This window comes from Theropithecus gelada, chromosome 7b, assembly GCF_003255815.1.
Source record: "Theropithecus gelada isolate Dixy chromosome 7b, Tgel_1.0, whole genome shotgun sequence".
In the NCBI taxonomy this organism is placed as follows: Eukaryota; Metazoa; Chordata; class Mammalia; order Primates; family Cercopithecidae; genus Theropithecus; species Theropithecus gelada.
The window spans coordinates 65,999,878-66,019,179 of NC_037675.1; the positions used below are offsets into that span (position 1 = coordinate 65,999,878).

The 19,302-nt window shown below is 48.2% G+C and overlaps 1 protein-coding gene across 2 annotated transcripts in view; it reads left to right on the top strand.

Annotated features, from left to right (window-relative positions):
- The first annotated feature begins 1,203 nt into the window (after positions 1-1,203).
- PLEKHG3 (pleckstrin homology and RhoGEF domain containing G3) overlaps positions 1,204-19,302 on the top strand; it is a 42,672-nt gene continuing 24,573 nt past the window's right edge. The window contains exon 1 of one of the 2 annotated variants that reach the window (XM_025392133.1): positions 1,204-1,503. Coding sequence is in view for 1 of the 2 variants with exons in the window: in XM_025392132.1 (XP_025247917.1) it covers positions 15,544-15,567 (24 nt within the window). In the remaining variant the exon portion in view is untranslated. Of the gene's footprint in view, positions 1,504-15,178; positions 15,568-19,302 lie in introns of those variants that run through there. The other variant, XM_025392132.1, reaches the window with a different exon arrangement.

Genomic DNA, 19,302 nt, shown 5'->3' on the forward strand with positions numbered 1-19,302 from the left:
AAGAGCCAGGACGCTGCCTTCACCCCACCCTCCGCCAGCATCCAGTTTCAAAGTCACCTGAAAGCCATTTCCTTCCGCGCCTGCCCCGCCTCTCCCCTCCCAGCAGATCACCTGGACCTTGCTTGCATTTGCCCAGAGCAGCATTTTGGGGCGGGCGCTTGTTTTGTTTTAAAGGATACCTCTAGAAATCTTTTGCTGTACATCCGGATAACAAATATACCCCGTGGTTTTGATATCAGCGTCCCATTCCTCCTCCCAAGGAACTAGTGATGGCGTCTAAACAGTGGGCGTTGTTACTTTTCCGGGGCCCCACTCTGGGCTTCCCTCCTCCGGGCTTGTTGGGAACAGCATCGTTTCTTCAGGATCTTTATTGATGAATTACTATGGGTTTTTGGATTTACACTGTTGCTCAAAATCCAACATGCCTGTATTGAATGCCTCTGTCCCCCATCCTTACCCCTTGCCCCCAGTTTCCAGGTGTGTACCTTTCCATGCACACACGGTCATATATATACAGAGACATAAAGACAAACGGTTCTCTTTGTTTTATAAAAACGGGGTCCTCTATCACCCAGGCTTCTGTGTTTTATTTTTCCTATTTAACAGTTCCTTGTGGAGCTGCCTTCAAGTTATCTCTTTATCTCTTTCCCGTCAGCTTCTCAGAGGTTTGGATTTACCACTGTAAAGCGTCACAGGGACCGAGTTATGGTGAGAAATTCAAGACATGCCTTTCTGACTTGGAAAAGCGGAGATGGCCAGCTCTGGTAGGATCAGGACCCCGAGATTCGATCCCAGCTGGTGACTCACTTGGGAAAGCCCTCAGCCCCCTTCGCAGGGCCCGGTGTTCCCTGTCCGTACAAGGGGTACGTTCTGGCCTGGACATGCGCTCTCGGGAGGCAGTGATAGCAGGTCTGTGACACCAGGGTGACCCCACCACGTGCGTCTTGGTATCCTAGAGCATCTAGGCTGCCCGGGAGAGGCAGGCGGCCGGCGGGACCGACCATCCCGTGGTGTGAGCTCATTACCCTGCGGGTGTTAATCGTTAACCGCGCCCAGGCCCCGCCGCCGCCTCAGCCTTACCCCGGCTCTGGCTCGCCAAGCCGCGAAGGTTCCCCCGGCCCCCGCAGAGCCGCCAATGGCTGGACCGCAGCCGCGGGCCGGAGTCTCCACCCACAGGAAAAATTCCTGGCCCGCCCCTCCCTCGCTCCCTCGCTCCCTCGCTCCCTCGCTCCCTCGCTCCCTCCTGCCCTCCCGCTGCAGCTCCGGCTCCGCTCCGCGACTTCCTGCCGGGCGCTGGGAAGCCGCGCGCTGCCTGGGGTCCCCGGGGGCCGCGCTAGCAACTGACCGCGTCCTGGCCGGCTGAGGAGCTGGCGGTGGGCGGGAGCTGCCGGCTGCCTCGGCCCCTTCCGAGAGCGACTTTCAAACTCGCGCCTGAGTCGCGGCAGCACCTGGGCAGCCCCGCACGCCGTGCGTGTCCCGAGCCCGCGGGGCGGCGAACGCTCGGTGAGTGTCCCCTGATTCTCCTCTCTCCCCTCTGTCTGCCTGCATTCGGCGGAGCGGCGGTGCCCGCAGTCACGCTGGGGCCGCAGTCCCTTCGCGGCCCCCGTGTCAGCCCCCTGCAGGGTGAGGACCGGGGCGACAGAGAATCCGGGCCACCCTGCCGCACAGTGCGCGAGCGCAGGAGGGTCGTGTGGGAAGACTTTTTCTGTCCTTTTTTCCCTCCACTCCGGAAACAAAAGGGGCAAAATGCGCCGGGCGGCTCCAGAGAGGCTCAGTTTGAAATCCAGGAAGCCCGCGAGGCCGCGCGCGCCCGATAGCTGGTGTTTGGCTGGAGCTGTGGGCCGGGCGGGCGGACCCTTCTGCACTACGACCCGAGCCACGGCTCCTGCCAGCCCGGGAGGCGCCTGCAGCCTGTTCCGGGTTGGTGCCGCATGGTGCTCGCTGTTGGGAATCTCCGCTACCTGTCTGGGAGGGAGGAGAGTGGGGGCCAGAAGCGGGGAGCGGTAAACCCAGAGGCACCCGGCTGCCTCGACCTCGTCCACTCCTGAAGTCGGTTTGGTTCTTCGCACCCCCACACCCAGCCCTTTGGTTTGGAAAGCCAGGATAAGGCGTGCAAGCTTAAACTTTTAAGGCGTTATTTAAATAGCTACTGACTCTTTGGGGCGCCTTTGGAACACAAAAGGAAGAACAGAGGGGGAAATGGAATGGTTGGAGGCTGGAGAGGTGTGGCTTTTGGGGAGGGTGGTGTTGGCGGCCGCGAAAGAGTTTGATCCTCGAGGTCACTCGCTAATCTGTTGGCAGATGTAGGTACCTGTCCCTTGCTCTGGGGCACCCAGCAGGAGACCCACACTGCATTCACCTTACAGGAAAACCTGGACTGGGGGTTCCCAGAGTCTCCCCAGCCGTGCCTCTGCACGCAGCCCAGTCACATGGCCCTTGCTCAAGAAATAATAAGCAGGGAGGGTAATGACAGTCCGGAGCTGGGGAGGGGCTCCCCGCTGAGTACATCGGCCGCCTAGCCTTAAGCAATGTGGCTTTCCGGGACCCCTTTGTTGGACAAGGATGAGATCCTGAGTGATTAAGCCCCAACTGTTCCCCAGGAGGAAACCTAGGGAGTGAGAACCAAAAGTGTACATTTATCTCTCTGTTATTCATCTCTCCCCTGTGGTTCCGGGCTGGTCCCCTGGATGCTATGACCTCACCTCCCCTTTGTCCCCCACTCCTTCCCCACTCCCCTGCTCTCCCCCACTCCCTTCCTGGAAGATGGGGCAACCCATTGGCTCCCTGGGTAATCAGCCCTGGGGATGGGGCAGGGAGTTGGGGGAAGAGGTACCCCCAGGCCAAGTCCTAGCTGCTGAGGGAGTGATTGGTTGAAGAGCTGCTTTGGGGGCTTTTCTACTGCCTTTTATTAGAAGTGACATGGCAGGGAAAGTGGAAAGAGCACTGGCCTGGTAGTCCAGCACGGGTTTATGCCTGGACTCTTTTAGTTTTAGTTTTAGACCTGGCTCTTCTGCATAGCATGGAAGATTGATAGAGTTGACTGGCAGTCACTTGGGCTGGAACGCCCCTTGGATTAGCCTACTCCATTTATTCGTGAAGGCAGCAGAGCCCAGAGGGGTGAGGTGATTTCAGCCTGGGACCCTATTGGCCAAGTAGAAACCAGAGCTCCGTTGTCCTCATCGTCTGATCTGTGTTTTTTCCAACATGATCTGGCTAATTCACTTATCTTTTCTGACTCAGTTTCCACATGAATAAAGTGGGATTACTTGCCTGCTCTTCCTCATAGGAGCTGTGGTGAGGATCAAAGGAAGCCTCATTTGTGGAAAGTGCTCCATAAACTTATGTTAAAACTAAAGGGCTCACAGTGGATGGGGAGGGAGTCTCCTAGGGGTTTTACAATTTGCTGGCTATGTCCCACGTGTGTGCCACAAGGAGCTGTTAGACACCAGGAGCCATTAGTGGATGTTTAAAACACCCTGGTCTTAATATCTCAGCTCCAGAGTAAACATTTGCCTTACCAAATCCGCAGCTATCCCAGGGTCACCGTTTACGCCGGAAGAGGCCAAAGGCCACGGCCAGCGGGATGACCAGGGCCGGAGGGGGAAGGCGCCTGTGTTGCAGAGGTATGCCTTGCCCCTTCTCTTCTCCCAGCTCCCAGAACCTTGTGAAGGTTCCAGCTGTAAGCCGGGGGTGCTGCCACAAGCACAGGCCGCCCTGGCGTTGGAGGGTTAAAAGTGAAGCCCTCTGGCTATTCTCTGTTGTGTTGGGGGTTGCAGGGACTCTGGAGGCTGTTGCTTTTGCAGCTGCACTGAGGGCTGTCTTCAGCTCCTCCTCTGTGCCCCCTCCCCCATCTCAGGCCGCCCCTCTGGCCCAGGCCACTGCTCTGTCCCGCCTCTCTGGCCAGCTGCAAGTCCACAGGCCTTTGTTCTGTGGCTGTAAACCCGCCCTGCTCCACCCTCCCTCCCCAGCAGAAGCCCTCCAGCTGGGGCCCTGGCAGCTGGAAATCACAACTGCCAGGAGGAAGGGGCTACTGGAGCCCCCAGTGGACCTGGCAGACCCTCATTTCCTCTTGTTAAGCTCATCTGGGCCCCCCAGCTCACCTGTGGCCAGATTCCCACACCATCTTTTCTCATCTCTCCTTTCTTCCTCTGAATGAACGGATCACCTTTTTTCCCCAATACTCATGCCCCTTAGTTCTATTTAAAAATACTCCATTCATTTAACAGTTAAGGAGTTAGCACCTACTATGTATGAATGCTAGATGCAGAAGACACAGCAGTGAAGAAAATATGCAATAATTATTGACCTCATGGAGCTGACTTTAGCAAAAGTGACAATAAACAAGATTGAAATAGCAAGTGTGTTAGTGATAAACAGAAATAAAAAATATTATAGGGAAGGTAGGTGTGAATTGTCATGGAAGGGATGAGGTGACAGTTTAGATAGGGTGGCCAAGGAGGCTTCCAGGAGGAAGGTACTTTTGAGGTGATGCCTGAAGGAGGTATTTTCCCTCATCTCTGCCTTCTCTTCCTTGAAGGCCAGTTCATCCCACTGTGGCATCGAGGAACAGGGTTTGGAGTTGGACACACCTTGGTTTCAAATCCCTGGCTTGACAGCTCACCAGCCGTGTGGCCTTTGATGTGGTGCTCAATTCCTTTGAGCTGTGTTTCTCACCTAACATGGAATTAGTCATCATACTTACCACATGCGGCATCGTGGCAATGTACAGTGAGATAACATATGTTGAATGCTTAGTAAAGACTAGAGAGAGGTTCAATAAATTATTTCTCCAACCAGATTCTTCGGGGTAGCATGAGATATTTCATGCCATTGCTAAGGACTGTAGGTGCAAAGCTTTTCATTTTAGGTATTGGGCAGGAGTGGGGAATTAGAGGGAGGGTAAAATAGAAAACCTTGGCAAAAACTTTCTAGTTAGGGAGCCTTTCCTGCCCTACCCTAGATTGCAGATGGCTGAGGACGTGGGACTCCCAGGTACGTGCTATGCCCACCCCCACCACTGCATCCTACAGATAGGATGACGAGGATAGCCCTGACCACCCCCTTCTTGCTCGGAATTCCCCCTGCTTCCAGCCAGACTCAATGAATCACACCTTCTCCCTGACCTCCCTATTCTGCCTCACTGCTAGGAAGGCTGTCCACCCCTCCCCCAGCCTCCAGTAGGTAAATTATGCCTGGAGGTCGGATGCAGAGGGGCGCGGGGACAAGGGGTAGGGAAAGTGAGGGAGGGGGCAGATGGTGAGTAGAGCTGTCCTAGGAAAGCCCAGAAAGGTGGCAGGAGGATTCTGGCGGAGGCTCTGAGACGGCTTGGAAGACTTTCAGTAAGGGTTTGCCATGGACCAGAATTTAAAGTAATAGAGTGACAGACACAATGAGAGCTCAGGGTTGGCTGCCTAGCTCCCAGCCGCTTCTACCCAGCTGATCTGCTGAGTCTCCGCCCCCCTCTGCTGGAACCACAGGCCTACAAAGGGAGGGGTGTAATCTAAAGTACCGCTGTCAAAGTTTGTGGTGAGTGGCTTCCTGGGACCCTGCCCTAGTTCAGGAAGTGAGGGATAGGCAGTGGAGGGTGAGGCCTAGGGAAGTGGTCATGGCCAGTTCCACCCCCTGCCCCACCCCCAAGTGTGTTGCTGCACACTCGGCAGCCAGGCAGGCCCTGTGATGAAGGAACTTCCTGGGCCTGCCAATTGGTGCCTGGAAATGGGTAAAACCTAGATGATCTGATATCAGAGGAAGTTGCAAAGAGGACCCTGAACAGCCCCAAGCATGTTAGTGTTGGGTGACCTGAAGTCAGGAGAAAGAAAACTGGACAACGACTAAACTGATCAGCAGGGGGCCCATCTAGAGCCACTGGTAGCCCCTCTGTCAGCTGCCTGGGGATAAAGGTTGGCCATGCTAACTGGGTTGCTATCTAGGGGACAGGAACGGTACTGGACTCATTTTTGTGCCCAGATAGCATTGAGAATGGTACAAAGCGTGATCAACAGGGAGTGATGGGCTTGGGCTGGGGTCCTACCCTGAGGGTATTCTGGGCTTGTGGTCTTATCTGCTGCAGCTTTTGTTCCATGGGATTAGGGAGAAGAAAGTAGTGGTAGGGTCGAGTCCAGCCCTGGGAGGGCTGTTGCCATCTGGGAACGCAAGCACTAAGGAGAATAAGGCTTTACACAGTTCTCGCGGCCGGCCTTTGGGGAGGGAGCCCTATGTAAGCTCAAGGAATGGATTTTTAAGGACTTGCACTGTCTTTCATGCTGAGCAGACTTGGGCTGAACACAACCTGAATAGGGTTCTCGTGGGCACAGTGGTAGCTGTGCATGCAGCCTTTTGTGAAACACAGTTTGAGGGTCCTAGACGCTGATCTGATTATTGCCAGAATCTGGGCTGGGACTGGAAGAGAAAGATGCAGGAGGAATGAAGTCTATTTTACCTTGGGAACAGGGTCCCAGGAGGAGAGATGGGTTCCACAGGTGCCGGAAGCTCTTAAAAACTCACATCCTTTACTTCCCAGTCTGTGAGACTCTGTGTGTGTGTGTGTGTGTGTGTGTGTGTGTGTGTGTGTGTAGTATTTATTGGAAAGGAACCAGTCTTCTCATACAGCTTCTATTCCTCCAGTTCATTGCTACATCCCCAGTGCTTGTTGTACAGTAGGATTCCAATAAGTGTTTGTCTAATAAGTAAAACCCTACTGTGTGATGAGACCTTAGGAATTAAGGAAATGCTCACACTCTTTATGAATGTTCTGTTCCTGACAAAGAATGTCCATAAGATTCTAAGAAGTTAACCTGTAGTCAGCTGTTCTGACAGTGGGGCAGGAAACCCTGTATTCCTGCAGCATGTATAAGAAGGAGACCTACAGTCATTGGGACCTGTCTTCAAAAGCTTGCTACACATTTTGCTCCCATGAAAGGTGGCCCCAAAGTGGAGAGCAGGGTGTACTTATAGTGTTGGATATAGTTCTTCCCATAATATGTTCCACAATATCCAATAACAACTCTTCTACCCTAAACTCTTATTTGGAACTCAGCCACCCAGCACCCTTGCTTATTTGCATGTAGCCAAGAAGTCAAGGACTCAAGTTTTTACATTTTTATTCATACCAGCCTTCTCAGACCCTGTTTAACTTACACATCTAAGCTGTGTCATGCTGTGTTCAAGCTTGGAAGAAGCAGCAAATGAAGGAGGATAAAGGCCGGGCGCGGTGGCTCACACCTGTAATCTCAGCACTTTGAGAGGCCAAGGCCGGTGGATTACCTGAGGTCGGGAGTTTGAGACCAGCCTGGCCAGCATGGTGAAACCACGTCTCTATTAAAAATACAAAAATTATCTGGGCGTGGTGGTGGGCACCCGTAATCCCAGCTACTCAGGAGGCTTGAACCTGGGATGTGGAGGTTGCAGTGAGCCAAGATTGCGCCACTGCACTTCAGCCTGGGCGGCAAGAGTGGAACTCTGTCTCAAAAAAAATTAAAAAAAAAAACGAAAGAGGATAAAGAAACCAGCATTGAGGGGGAAAAAATGACTACAGTGCAAAGTTGGCAGTGAGAGCAGACTGAGATAAAAACTCCAGGAAAAGCAAGTGCTAGCAGAAGTGCCAGAGATCTTTTTTTTCTTTTGGAGGGAGGGGGGGTGGAGGGAATGATTTGGCACTCCTTGGGTCTCTGGGGATCATCAGTTTGATAATTTATGCTTTGCTGGTAATTGTGACCCAGAGTCATCAAGAAAAGGTTAAATTATGTTCCCTTGACTCTGTTTAGGAAGGCAGGGAAGTGTATAACATATTTTCAAAAGATTCTCAGTCAGGTTGGCTAAAATTTTAAGTGTTGATACTTAGGTAATAATATCACTGATCCTTTCAACAAGGCCAGGTAGGTGGTTTACCCCCTTCTCCTACCCCCAAATGAGGAAACCGAGTCCCCACGAGTTAGGTAACTTGCTCAGGATTGCTCAGCTAATACTTGGCAGGGATGGGGTTTGAACTTTTGGAGCATGCTCTTAGCCCTAGCCCATACTGTTTTGAAACTCTGCGCGCTCTTGCAAATGCTGCTTTTTGGACGCCCTCTCTCCACAGGGGTTCCAGCTGGCCAAGGTTTGACTGTGTTACAGTAGAGCCTGAATGGGTCCAATCTTAATTCAGCTCCACCCAAGCACATTGCCATTTATCCCAAAGAGTGTTTGCCTCAGTTGAAACGAGTGCTTTTAATGCATTTACATTGTAAGCACCTACCTGGGTGTCACATAGCACTTTCTGAAGCCAGAAAATGACAGAGAGGAGTTGCAATTTCAAGCATCCCAGGGCTCTTTCCATCTGGAGCTTTGTTCCTTTGTTTGGGTCTGGATACTGGCAAATGATGCTGTGCTGTGTAGCCTTGGTGCCTGTTGTTCCAGCTGGTCTCCAGGGTGGCTGGGGCCCGTGCCTGCATAGGAGCCCCTACCCCAACCCCATGTTCTCACCATCTAGATCTGGCAAGTGCTGATTTTCTTTTTCTTTTTGTCAAGACAGGGTCTCATTGTGTCACCCAGGCTGGAGTATGGTGGCACGATCATGCGTCACTACAGCCTAGACTTCCCATGCTCAAGCAATCCTCCCACCTCAGCCTCCTGAGTAGCTAGGACCATAGGCGCTGCCACCACACTCAGCTAATTTTTTTTTTTTTTTTTTTTAAATTTTGGTAGAGACAGGAGCTCACTATGTGGCCCAGCCTGGTCTTGAACTCCTGGGCTCAAGAGATCCTCCCGCCTAAGCCTCCCAAAGTGTTGGGATTCCAGGCATGAGCCACCACACCCGACCTTCTTCTAAAATTAACTTCTGCTTCCCACACGTACTTTTTAAATTCATCTGGAATGTATTTTTGTGTGTGTGACACTGGTTCATATACAACCCCATGAGGAGCTTAACAAACATACTGCTGCCTGAGTCTCACCCCAGATTGGACCAATAAAATAAAACTATCTTGGGGGTAGGGCCCAGGCATGGTTGTGAAATGCCCCAGGTGACTTTTCTGTATAGCCATGGTTGAAAACCACTCAACCTTGTAAGATGGAACTGATTTTATTTTTTCCAGAGGAATAGCCAGTTTTTCCGGCACTGGTTATTTAATAGTCTGTACTATTTCCTACTGACTGGTTTCTTTTTATGATATTCATTATTTGTTTATATATTTGTTTTTTAATTTATAGCTTTGTAGAGATGTATTTCACGTATTTTAAAATTTGCCCATGTAAGGTGTATAGTTCATTGGTTTTTAGTATATTCATTGCTGTACAGTTATCACCACTATCTAAGTTTAAAACATTTTTAGAAGTCCAATGCGCTGTCCATTGTGCCACAGAGCCATACTAAGTTTATTTTTTTTTTTATTTATTTTATTTTATTTTTTTTTTGAGACGGAGTCTTGCTCTGTCGCCCAGGCTGGAGTACAGTGGCCGGATCTCAGCTCACTGCAAGCTCTGCCTCCCAGGTTCACGCCATTCTCCTGCCTCAGCCTCCCGAGTAGCTGGGACTACAGGCGCCCGCCACCTCGCCCGGCTAGTTTTTTGTATTTTTTAGTAGAGACGGGGTTTCACCGTGTTAGCCAGGATGGTCTCGATCTCCTGACCTCATGATCCGCCCGTCTCGGCCTCCCAAAGTGCTGGGATTACAGGCTTGAGCCACCGCACCCGGCCCAGTTTATTTTTTTAATTTTTTTTTGAGACAGAGTCTCGCTCTGTCACCCAGGCTGGAGTGCGGTGGCCGGATCTCAGCTCACTGCAAGCTCCTCCTCCCAGGTTCACGCCATTCTCCTGCCTCAGCCTCCCTAGTAGCCTGGACTACAGGCGCCCGCCTCCTCGCCCGGCTAGTTTTTTTTTTTGTATTTTTTAGTAGAGACGGGGTTTCACTGTGTTAGCCAGGATGGTCTCGATCTCCTGACCTCGTGATCTGCTCGTCTCGGCCTCCCAAAGTGCTGGGATTACAGGCTTGAGCCACCGCGCCCGGCCCATACTAAGTTTAAAACATTTTTATCACCCCCAAAAGAAACCCTGTGCCCATTAGCAGTAATTTCTCATTTTCCCCTTCCCCCAGTCCTAGGCAACCACTAATATGCTTTCTGGCTCCAAACTTGTCTCTTCTGGACATTTCATATAAATGGAATCATACAATATGTAATCTTTTGTGACTTTTTTCATTTAGCCTGATGTTTTCAAGGTTCACCCATTTGTAGTATGTATCAGTACTTCATTCTTTTTTCCTGCTGAATAATATTCCTTTGCATGGGTGTCATACATTTTGTTTATCTGTTCATCAGCTGATGTTCTGTTGAGTTGTTTCCACTCTTTGGCTATTATGAATACTGCTGATATGAACATTGATGTACAAGTTGTGTGTGGACATATGTTTTCGGCTCTCTAAGGTGTATACGTAGCATTAGAATTGCTGGGTCATAAGGTAACTCTATGTTTAACTTCTTTGAGGAACTGCTAAGTTGTTTTCCAAATAGGCTTAACTATTCTACATTCCCACCAGCAATGTACAACAGTTCTGATTTCTCCAGATCCTTACCGACACTTGTTATTGTCCATCATTTTGATTTTAGCCATCCTAGTGGATATGAAGTAGTATTAATTATGGTTCCAGGGGCATTTCCCAAAGTCAGTGATGTTGAATACCTTTGCATGTGTTTATTGGGCATGTGTATAGTGTTTTTGGAGAAATATCTTCAGATCCCTTGCCCATTTTTAAATTGAATTCTCTTTTTATTATTGAGTTGTAAGAGTTTTTATATATTCTGGATATAAGTTCATTGTCAAGTGTACAATTTACAGATATTTTCTCACATTCTGTGATTTGTCTTTTCATTTTCATGGTAGTATGCTGTGAAACACAAAAGTTTAAAATTTTGATGATGAAGTACAATTTATTTTTTCTTTTGTTGCTAGTGCTTTTGGTGTTGTACCTAAGAAACCATTGCTCACTTAGGTTCATAAAGATTTACTCCTATCTTTTCTTCTGAGTGTTTCATAGTTTTAGCTCTTACGTTTAGGTCTATGACCCATTTTGACTTTTTTGTATATGGTTTGAAATAGGTGTCCAGATTCATTCTTTTGCATGTGAAGATCCAGTTGTCCTAGCACCTTTTGTTGAAAAGACTATTCTTTCCCTATTGAATTGTCTTGGCACCCTTGTTGAAAATCAATTGCCAATAAATGTGTTGTTTTGTTTCTGTAATCTCAATTCTCTTTCATTGATATATATAACTGCCCTTATGCCAGTACCATATAATCTTGATAACTATAGCTTTGTAGTAAGTTTTGAAATCAGGATGTATGAGTCCCCCAACTTGGTTCTTTTTCAAGGTTGTTTTGGGTATTCTGGGTCCCTTACTTTTCCATATGAATTTTGGGATCAGCTTGTCAATATCTGCAAAAAAAAAAAAACAAAACTATATTTTGATAGAGATTGTATTGCATCTTTAGATTGATTTGTTGAGTATTGACATCTTAACAATGTTAAATATTCCATTCCATGAACAAGGAATGTCTTTTAGGTCTTCTTTAATTTCTTTCAACAGTGTTTTGTGTTTTTCAGCATGCAAGTCTTATACTTCTTTCGTTAAATACATTCCTAAGTATTTTATTCTTTTTGCTGCTATTATAAATGGGAGTCTTTTCTTAATTCCATTTTATGATTGCGCATTGCTAGTGTACAGGAATAAAATAGACTTTTGTGTGTTGATCTTGTATTCTGGTACATTGCTGAACACTTTTATTGGTTCTAATAGTTTTATAGTAGATTACTTAGGATTTTCCACATACGAGTTCATGTTATCTATGAATAGAGAGTGTTTTATTTCTTCTTTTTCAACCCAGATCTCTTCTATTTCTTTTTCTTGTCTAATTGCCCTGGCTAGAACTCCAATATCAAATATAGTAGCAAGACTGGATATCCTTGTCTTCTTACTAATCTTAGTGAAAAAGCATTGTCTTTCTCCATTAAGTATGATGCACCTGTGGGTTTTTCATGGATGCTCCATGTAAGATTGGGGATATTCTCTTCTCTTCCTAGATTGTTGAGTGTTTTTATCATAGAATAGTGTGGGGTTTTGTCAAAATTTTTTTCTGGGTGTATTGAAGTGATCAGGTGATTTTTACACTTTATCCTGTTATCAACTTGAATTATTTTAATTAATTTTTAGATGTTAACCTAATCTTGCATCTCTGGGATAAATCCCACTTGGTCATAATGTATATTCCTTTTTATGGTTGCTAGATTCAATTTGTTAGTATTTTGTTGAGGATTTTTGTGTGTATATTTATAAGGAATGTGGGATTGTAGGTTTCGTTTTTCTGATACCTTGTCTGGTCTTGATAGCAGGATAATGGCCTCATAGAATGAGTTGGGAAGTATTTCCTGCTGTTTTTTTGTGGGGTGAGAGTTTGTGAAGAATTGATATGAATTATTCTTTGAATGTTTAGTAGACTTCACCAGGGAAGCCATCTAGTCCTGGGCTTTTCTTTATTGGAAGTTTTAAAGTTACAAATTTAATCTCTTGTTTAGACTTTTTCTTTCTAAATCTGTCAGTGGTTTGTGCCCTTCTAGAAATTTGTCTGTTTCACCAAAGTTATCCAATTCATTGGCGTATAGTTGATGACATTTCCTTATCATCCTTTAAGATATTTTTTGTCTTTGGTGTTCTGCATTTATACTATATACAAGTTATCCAATTCATTGGCATATAGTTCATGACATTTCCTTATCATCCTTTAAGATATTTTTTGTCTTTGGTGTTCTGCATTTATACTATAAACAATATGGCCGGGCGCGGCGGCTCATGCTTGTAATCCCAGCACTTTGGGAGGCCGAGGCAGGTGGATCACCTGAGGTCGGGAGTTCAAGACCAGCCTGACCAACATGAAGAAACCCCGTCTCTACTAAAAATACAAAATTAGCCGGGGTGGTGGCACATGCCTGTAATCCCAGCTACTCGGGAGGCTGAGGCAGGAGAATCGCTTGAACCCGGGAGGCGGAGGTTGCTGTGAGCCGAGATCGCGCCATTGCACTCCAGCCTGGGCAAAAAGAGCGAAACTGTCTCAAAAAAACCAAAAAACAAAAAACAAAAAACAAACAAACAAAAACAATATGTCTGAATGTGGGCTTATTTGAAGTTTAACTTGGTGTGTGCCTTCAATCTGAGGACTAAAGTCTGTCCTTAGTTCTAGAAAGTTCATATACATTATCTCTTTGAAATTTGCACCTTCCCCCGTTTCCTTTTTTTTTCCTCTGTGGACCTCTAAGTCTATTAATGTTTATATTTCCTATATTAATTCTTTGAATTAAATTCAGGATGATTTCTTTAGTTTATCTTTCACTTAACTAATTCTCTCTTTAGCTGTGTTTAATTTTCTATTTAACTATTGGGTTTTAAATTTCAATATTGAATATTTTATTTTCATGTATTGCTTTTTCTAATTGGCCCGTTCCTTACCCCCTTGTACTATCATCTTCTTTAATTAAGGTTTTTATCTCTTTTGTATTTCCAATCATTTAAACTATTCATCTCTAAACATCTTTTGTAGACCTATTCTTTAATTTCTGGTTCTTTGACTGCCAGTTTGTTCCATTTTCTGACTTCCTTATGATGGTTTGTTTCCTTGTGTGGTTTGAAATTTCAGATGAGATACTTCAAAGCAAGGTTTTGGAAGCGTGCACTTATTGGTGATGATGAGGTCTAGGGCATAGGAGACGTGTGAGTGGATGGCTCTGGTGGGGTAGAGGAAAAGACTGTTGGAAGGCTCGTCCCCCAGTGCCTCACGTGTCTGTGCCTCACGTGTCTGGCTGCTTCTTACAATACAGGTCTCTGCTCTAGAGTCACCTCTTTAATGCCTTCCCAGGCCTCCCTAGCTAGTGGAAATTCCCATCTCTCAATCACACTCTGTTTTCCCTCCTCTATTTTTTTCATAGCACTTAAACATTTTCCAAAAATGTGTTAGTTATTTGTCTACCTTTTTGTGGCCGTCTTCCTCACTGGAATGTAAGCTCCATGAGAATGAGGATTTGTCTTATTCACTGCTGTGTCCCTAGCACATGGCACATGGTTTATACTGTCAATAAATGTGAGTGAATTTGAGTAGTCTTCTTTTCACACAGGAAGTCATCCCAGCCATGATTCTGAAGCTTTCTTCTGGGCTGGGTATGACCAGGCAGCAGAGAGGAGGTGAACAGCTTGGCCTTCCCTTCCCAAACTTAATACCTGTGCTCCCATTGGGGATGCCTTTTTTCCCCAGCACAAAAGCCCCCCAAATACCATCCATCTTGTGTGCTTCCGCCTTCTTCTGGCACATTTTCACACAGTGGCCAAAATGAGAAGTAGGGATTTGAGTGCCAGAGGACCTGGGGGAAAAAAGAGCACAAAACGCTGGAAGACCTGGTTCTTACCTCTAGGAGGTTGTTACTGAGTTGAGGCAACAGAACACTCAGAGAAAACAGCTTGGAATACTTGCTACTCACTGAGACCCCCTTGCAGGTTGGTACCCCCACTGCAAGAGTGTGTGGGTAGAGAAGGAAGGCCTGTGTCTTGGGGTTGTCTACTGCTGGTTACATACCATTTCTGGAGGCATCTACAGGTGAGTTATGAATTCCCAGTTGAGTTCATTTTGGCTCCTTTCTGAGGTTGCCCCATACTCTAGGAACTTGTTGTGAGCAAAAAGTGTTACTTACAAGCAAAAAGTACGTGAGAGCATTCCTAGGAATGGTGAGAGATGGCCTTCTTTGCTCATCTCTCGGACCCTGTGGGAGGTTGTGGAGAGACTGGTGAAAGGCACAGGGACTGTGGATTCCAGCAAACCCTGGCTCCCCCACTTCCCTGACTGTATGGCCCTGGGTACTGGAGTGTTGTGAGGAGATTATGTAGAGAATGTGTTTTGCCTTATGTCTGGTATACTCGAATAAGTGCTAGCTGGGGTTATTTCAGCCAGGTATTTGGAAAGCCACTTGTGCCTCAGTTTCCTGACCTGTAAAATAGGGATGGCCACCTGCCCATCCTCTCTGCCGCCACTATTGTGAGGGCAGAAGGGTTAATTATCTTTCAGCCTCGAGGGCCTGGGGTGGGGGAGGTGCTGCATAAACAGAGCATTGTTGTGCTGGTGAATGATCTGGCTTTGTTCTGGAGTCTTCAGTATGTGACTTCCTGCAGTTAGTATCCCCTGTGCTTAATTACTGGAGGTTTGTGCAGGTCCTCAGCCCTGTGGCCCTCACCTCCCAGGGCTGTGGCCTGGGTCTTTACCAGCGGGGACCTGCAGAATTGTGTCGGGAAGTTGCATTTCCTGGGCTAGGGCCCCCCAGCAATCAGGAATGAGAGAAATGCAGAAAGTATGACCCACACGCGGAACTGGTTCTGAATAGAACGTTTATTGACGAAGTTTTGCAGGAGGCGGCGGGCGCTTTAATTCCCGAGGCTGTTGGTGGCAGCTCACTGCTCACCCCAAGCCTGTTAACTGCTGGGCTGCCAGTGCTGGGGACAATGCGGCTGCCCGGCCCCTTGCCACCCTCGTGGTGCCTGGATGGGAGCCCTCCTGAGGAAAGCGGTAGGTACCCGGCTGGGGCCAGGCCAGGGGATAGGAATGGGGTGGGATGGGGACTCTTTCAACTCCGGGCCTCTAAGCCTTGCCTGACTTCCCCCAGGAAACCCAGCCAATCACAGGCGTTGGGGTAAAAGGAAGGTTTTTCCCTGTGGGTTAGACACTGAGGACCATAAAGGGAGCAGGTGTAGGTGAACTGCTTTTCTTAGTGAACTGTCATGTGGCTGGGTGACAGCAAGACAGTCCTTTTGGTTCTGCCGGGGGCTTCAGGGGGGCTTCTCGTCTTGAACATTTGGAGTTGGGTGGTTAGAGAAGGTCATGTAGGACCCTACACACACACACACACACACACACAGACACACAGACACACACACACACGCACACACAAAAGCAGTTAATTTCCCACTTCTTCCTGATGTTTCCTTTTCCCAGAATCCACAGAGGGTGGTTGTTTTGGATCAAACCAAGCGGCAGCTGGTAGAGCAGTTGAAAGGAGGTTATTCCCCTGCCCTGTCTCCTCCCCAGTGGGCAGCAGACCCCGATCCTGACCCTGGTACCCACCATTTCATAGCTCTGAGCAGCAGGTGCGTGGAGGTCGGGGCAGATCGACCCCAAATCAAGGCCTCACTTTTCCAGGAGTAGAGGCTGCTTCCCGGGCCGTGTCTCTACACGTGTGTACCCCAGAGTTGGGATTGGGTAATACTGCCCCACCGGTCTGAATTCTGGTCCATGTATCCTCCCAGCTGAGGCAGGAAGGTGCCCCTCCTCTACCCAGGAACTGGTTGGATGAGTTTCTTAGGCCTCTCTGGTGAGGTCCTTTAGAAGGGGAAGTGGGGAACACAGGGGAATGGGGGAAGGAGTTATGGGTGGAAAGGAGCCCCCTGGGCTCTGTAGGATAGGGGAAGTGTGTGAGGCCCTGCTGGCTGAAGGGCTGGCTGCCTTTGGGAATTTGCGTGTGTGTGTGTGTGTGCGCGCGCGTGTGTGTGTGTGTGTAAGAGTCCATAAGGTCTGCTTTGGAAAATCCACTTTCCTAACTTCTCTGGGTCAGGCACCAAGCCCAAGGTCAGAGCCCAGGGCAAAGAAAGGGGGTGTGTTGGAGCTCTTCTCTTGCTGTATCACCTTCGAAGAAGCAGCAAGGCCTGAGGGAGGGGGAAGGCCAGGTTGTCTACAGAACTTTCTGGGTCTGGACGCTCATGCTTGGAATTGGGAGGGGAGTTGTGTTTTAGGGAATTGCCCTGGCAGCCTTGCCTCCAAGCCACCATTCTGATGTGCTTGGGAAGGGAAAGTGAGAATTGGGGGAAGGAAAAAACCCTTGGGTAGTAAGATGCACATAAACTCCTCCCCAAGCCCAGTTGAGAGCTGCTAGCCTGAAATCCCACTGAGAGATTTCTTCCATTTAAGAACTGACATCTCAGTTTTCTAGAGTAGGTGTTCTCTTCCTGCTCCTACAGCAGTTAATTTAAATGTAGCTTCGTCTCTTCACGTATATATTGGGTCTCATTTCTTCCCACTTTACAAGGGTTGGAACGGGTCTCATTCTTCTTTTAGCCAATGTTCCCTCAATCTCTTGCTCCTCCTTGAAGCTGTCTCTGAACAGCCAGCACCTTCCTGGCTTCTGCATTCTTCTCGAACACTCCTTGGCTCTGGGACACCTGCAGCCACAGCCCATATCATGGTTTGGACCTTTTTAGGGCACATTCTTACACCTCGTCTCATGGAGCCCCATTTCCACGTGTCTTGGTAGTTGTTCTTCCAGACCTGGCTTGGATCTGTCCTTTCCCACAAAGCCACGTGGATTCCTTCCATCTGTCCTTGGCCTGCCTTGCAGCCTAGCCTCTTGTTGCCAGATGCCTGGGGTGTGGGGGTGGTCTGGGTCCTCTCAGGACTCAGCTGCTCTCTTGGCAGCAAATGCACTCAGATCTCTTCACCTGGCAAAAGCTTACTCATCATTTATGACTCCGCTAAGATGTCACCTCCTCCTAGAAAGCTTTCTGGTCCCCCAAGTAGCACTAGCTACTCCTTCTTCTGTTAGCACAGTTATTTATTCATGCTTTTGTACTAGGACTCAAGGCATTGTTTTGTGAATACTCTGTTTATGTGGCCATTTTTCCTTCTGAAGTTCAAGTTCTTCAAAGACAGGGACAATGTATTTTTCATGTCATATCTCCAGGGCCTTGCATTCATGTTCAGGAGTGTTGAATGAGTTCCCAAACTGGAGACAGTCTTGAACTCCCATACTGCTCACAACTGGATTCTCTCCCTCCTTTTCTTACAGATGCCTTGTCTTGTTTTGCGTTGTCTTGTTTTGCCTTATAGTATATAAGCTCTGAAAAGTGGGGTCTCTGTGTGACTTGTCCTAACTGCAGGGCTGCCATGTGTCTTTGTGCACAGTAGGTGCTTGGTAAACAGCTTAGGTCGGAACATTACTAGGGTTATCTTCAAATCAGAGAGAGATTGAGTCACAAAGAGCCTGCTGATTTGCTCCTGATCATGCAGTGGCTAGGCAGAGCTAGGGTAGTTTGGAGGAATGCTGTCTGTAGTCCCCAGGCTCTTTCATACACATTCTTCTGCTTTTCCTTTTTTTGATATTCCTCGTGACTTAGGAATGGGTCTGCACTGGAGCCCTTCCCAGTACCTTGCTGTTTTGTCTTACGCCCTGGCCCTCCCAGATGTCTACCCTGCAGATGGGTTTAAAACCCAGGCACCAGTGTCAAGGATGGTTTTTGTTAATCACTTATTTGTGCTTTTGCTCTCTGAAGTTGCCTTAACTTCTGCTCTTGCTCAGGCCTGCGGTGCCCCCTGGCCCTGTTCCTCTCCAGCTCCCGGTAGTACATGCCGTCTCTCTGTGTGGATCCCTGAGGAATGCGCCCTGTCTGCTATAGCGGCGGGATTTGGACTCACTTAATACTTCATTTCTTGGCTTGACCTCCTGTTGGGTATGGGTGTCAGGCTACTTTTCCTTTCCAGCTGAACTGCTGTGTGTCTGCCCTTAGAAGATCATGGTCTGTATTGATGTTGAGATCATAGAAGATGGATAAACACATGGGTGGTGGGGGAAGGTTAGGTCCTGGTTCACCAAGTTTAACTTGTATCATTATTATTAATTTGAGATGTGGGTCAAACATTGTAGGTACAAGGCAGGAAAATCTCATTGTCCTGATACTTGCAAAACAAAGTGATTTATCCGTTATCATCATCACCACCACCACCACCGTTCTCAGTGGGCTTACTGTGTGTCAGATGTACGGGTTACTTACTTGTATCATCTCAACCCTGGAGACAACCCAGTCCGGTTGGCACTATTACTGTGCCTATTTTCCTGATGAGGAACTTGAAGCTTGGTGAGGTGAAGTGACTTGCCCAAGGCCACATACATCCAGGAAAAGTGGAGGGCCTGGAATTCAGACAGGGTCTGCCTGACTCCAGAGCCAGTGGATGAGTTTACCGCATTTGACCTCTGTGGGCACCACTGCATCTGTGCATATTCTCTTTTCTGCCGAGAAAGCAGAGGGACCCAATGGGGCCCCTCCACACCCACTCGGTTCCCAGTGAGATTCTCCAGTGCCTTTGAACCTGAGGCAGTAGTAAAATACAGCTTCCTCCTACCCGCCCACCCCACTGCAGCCTAGAGGCCTCGAAACAAGCAGCCCCTGAAATGGGGATGAGGCTGGAAAGATGGCGAATTTGCAGGGCTGGGTTCTTGAACTTTGCTGGTAAGTAGCAGCGGTTCTGTGAGCCTTT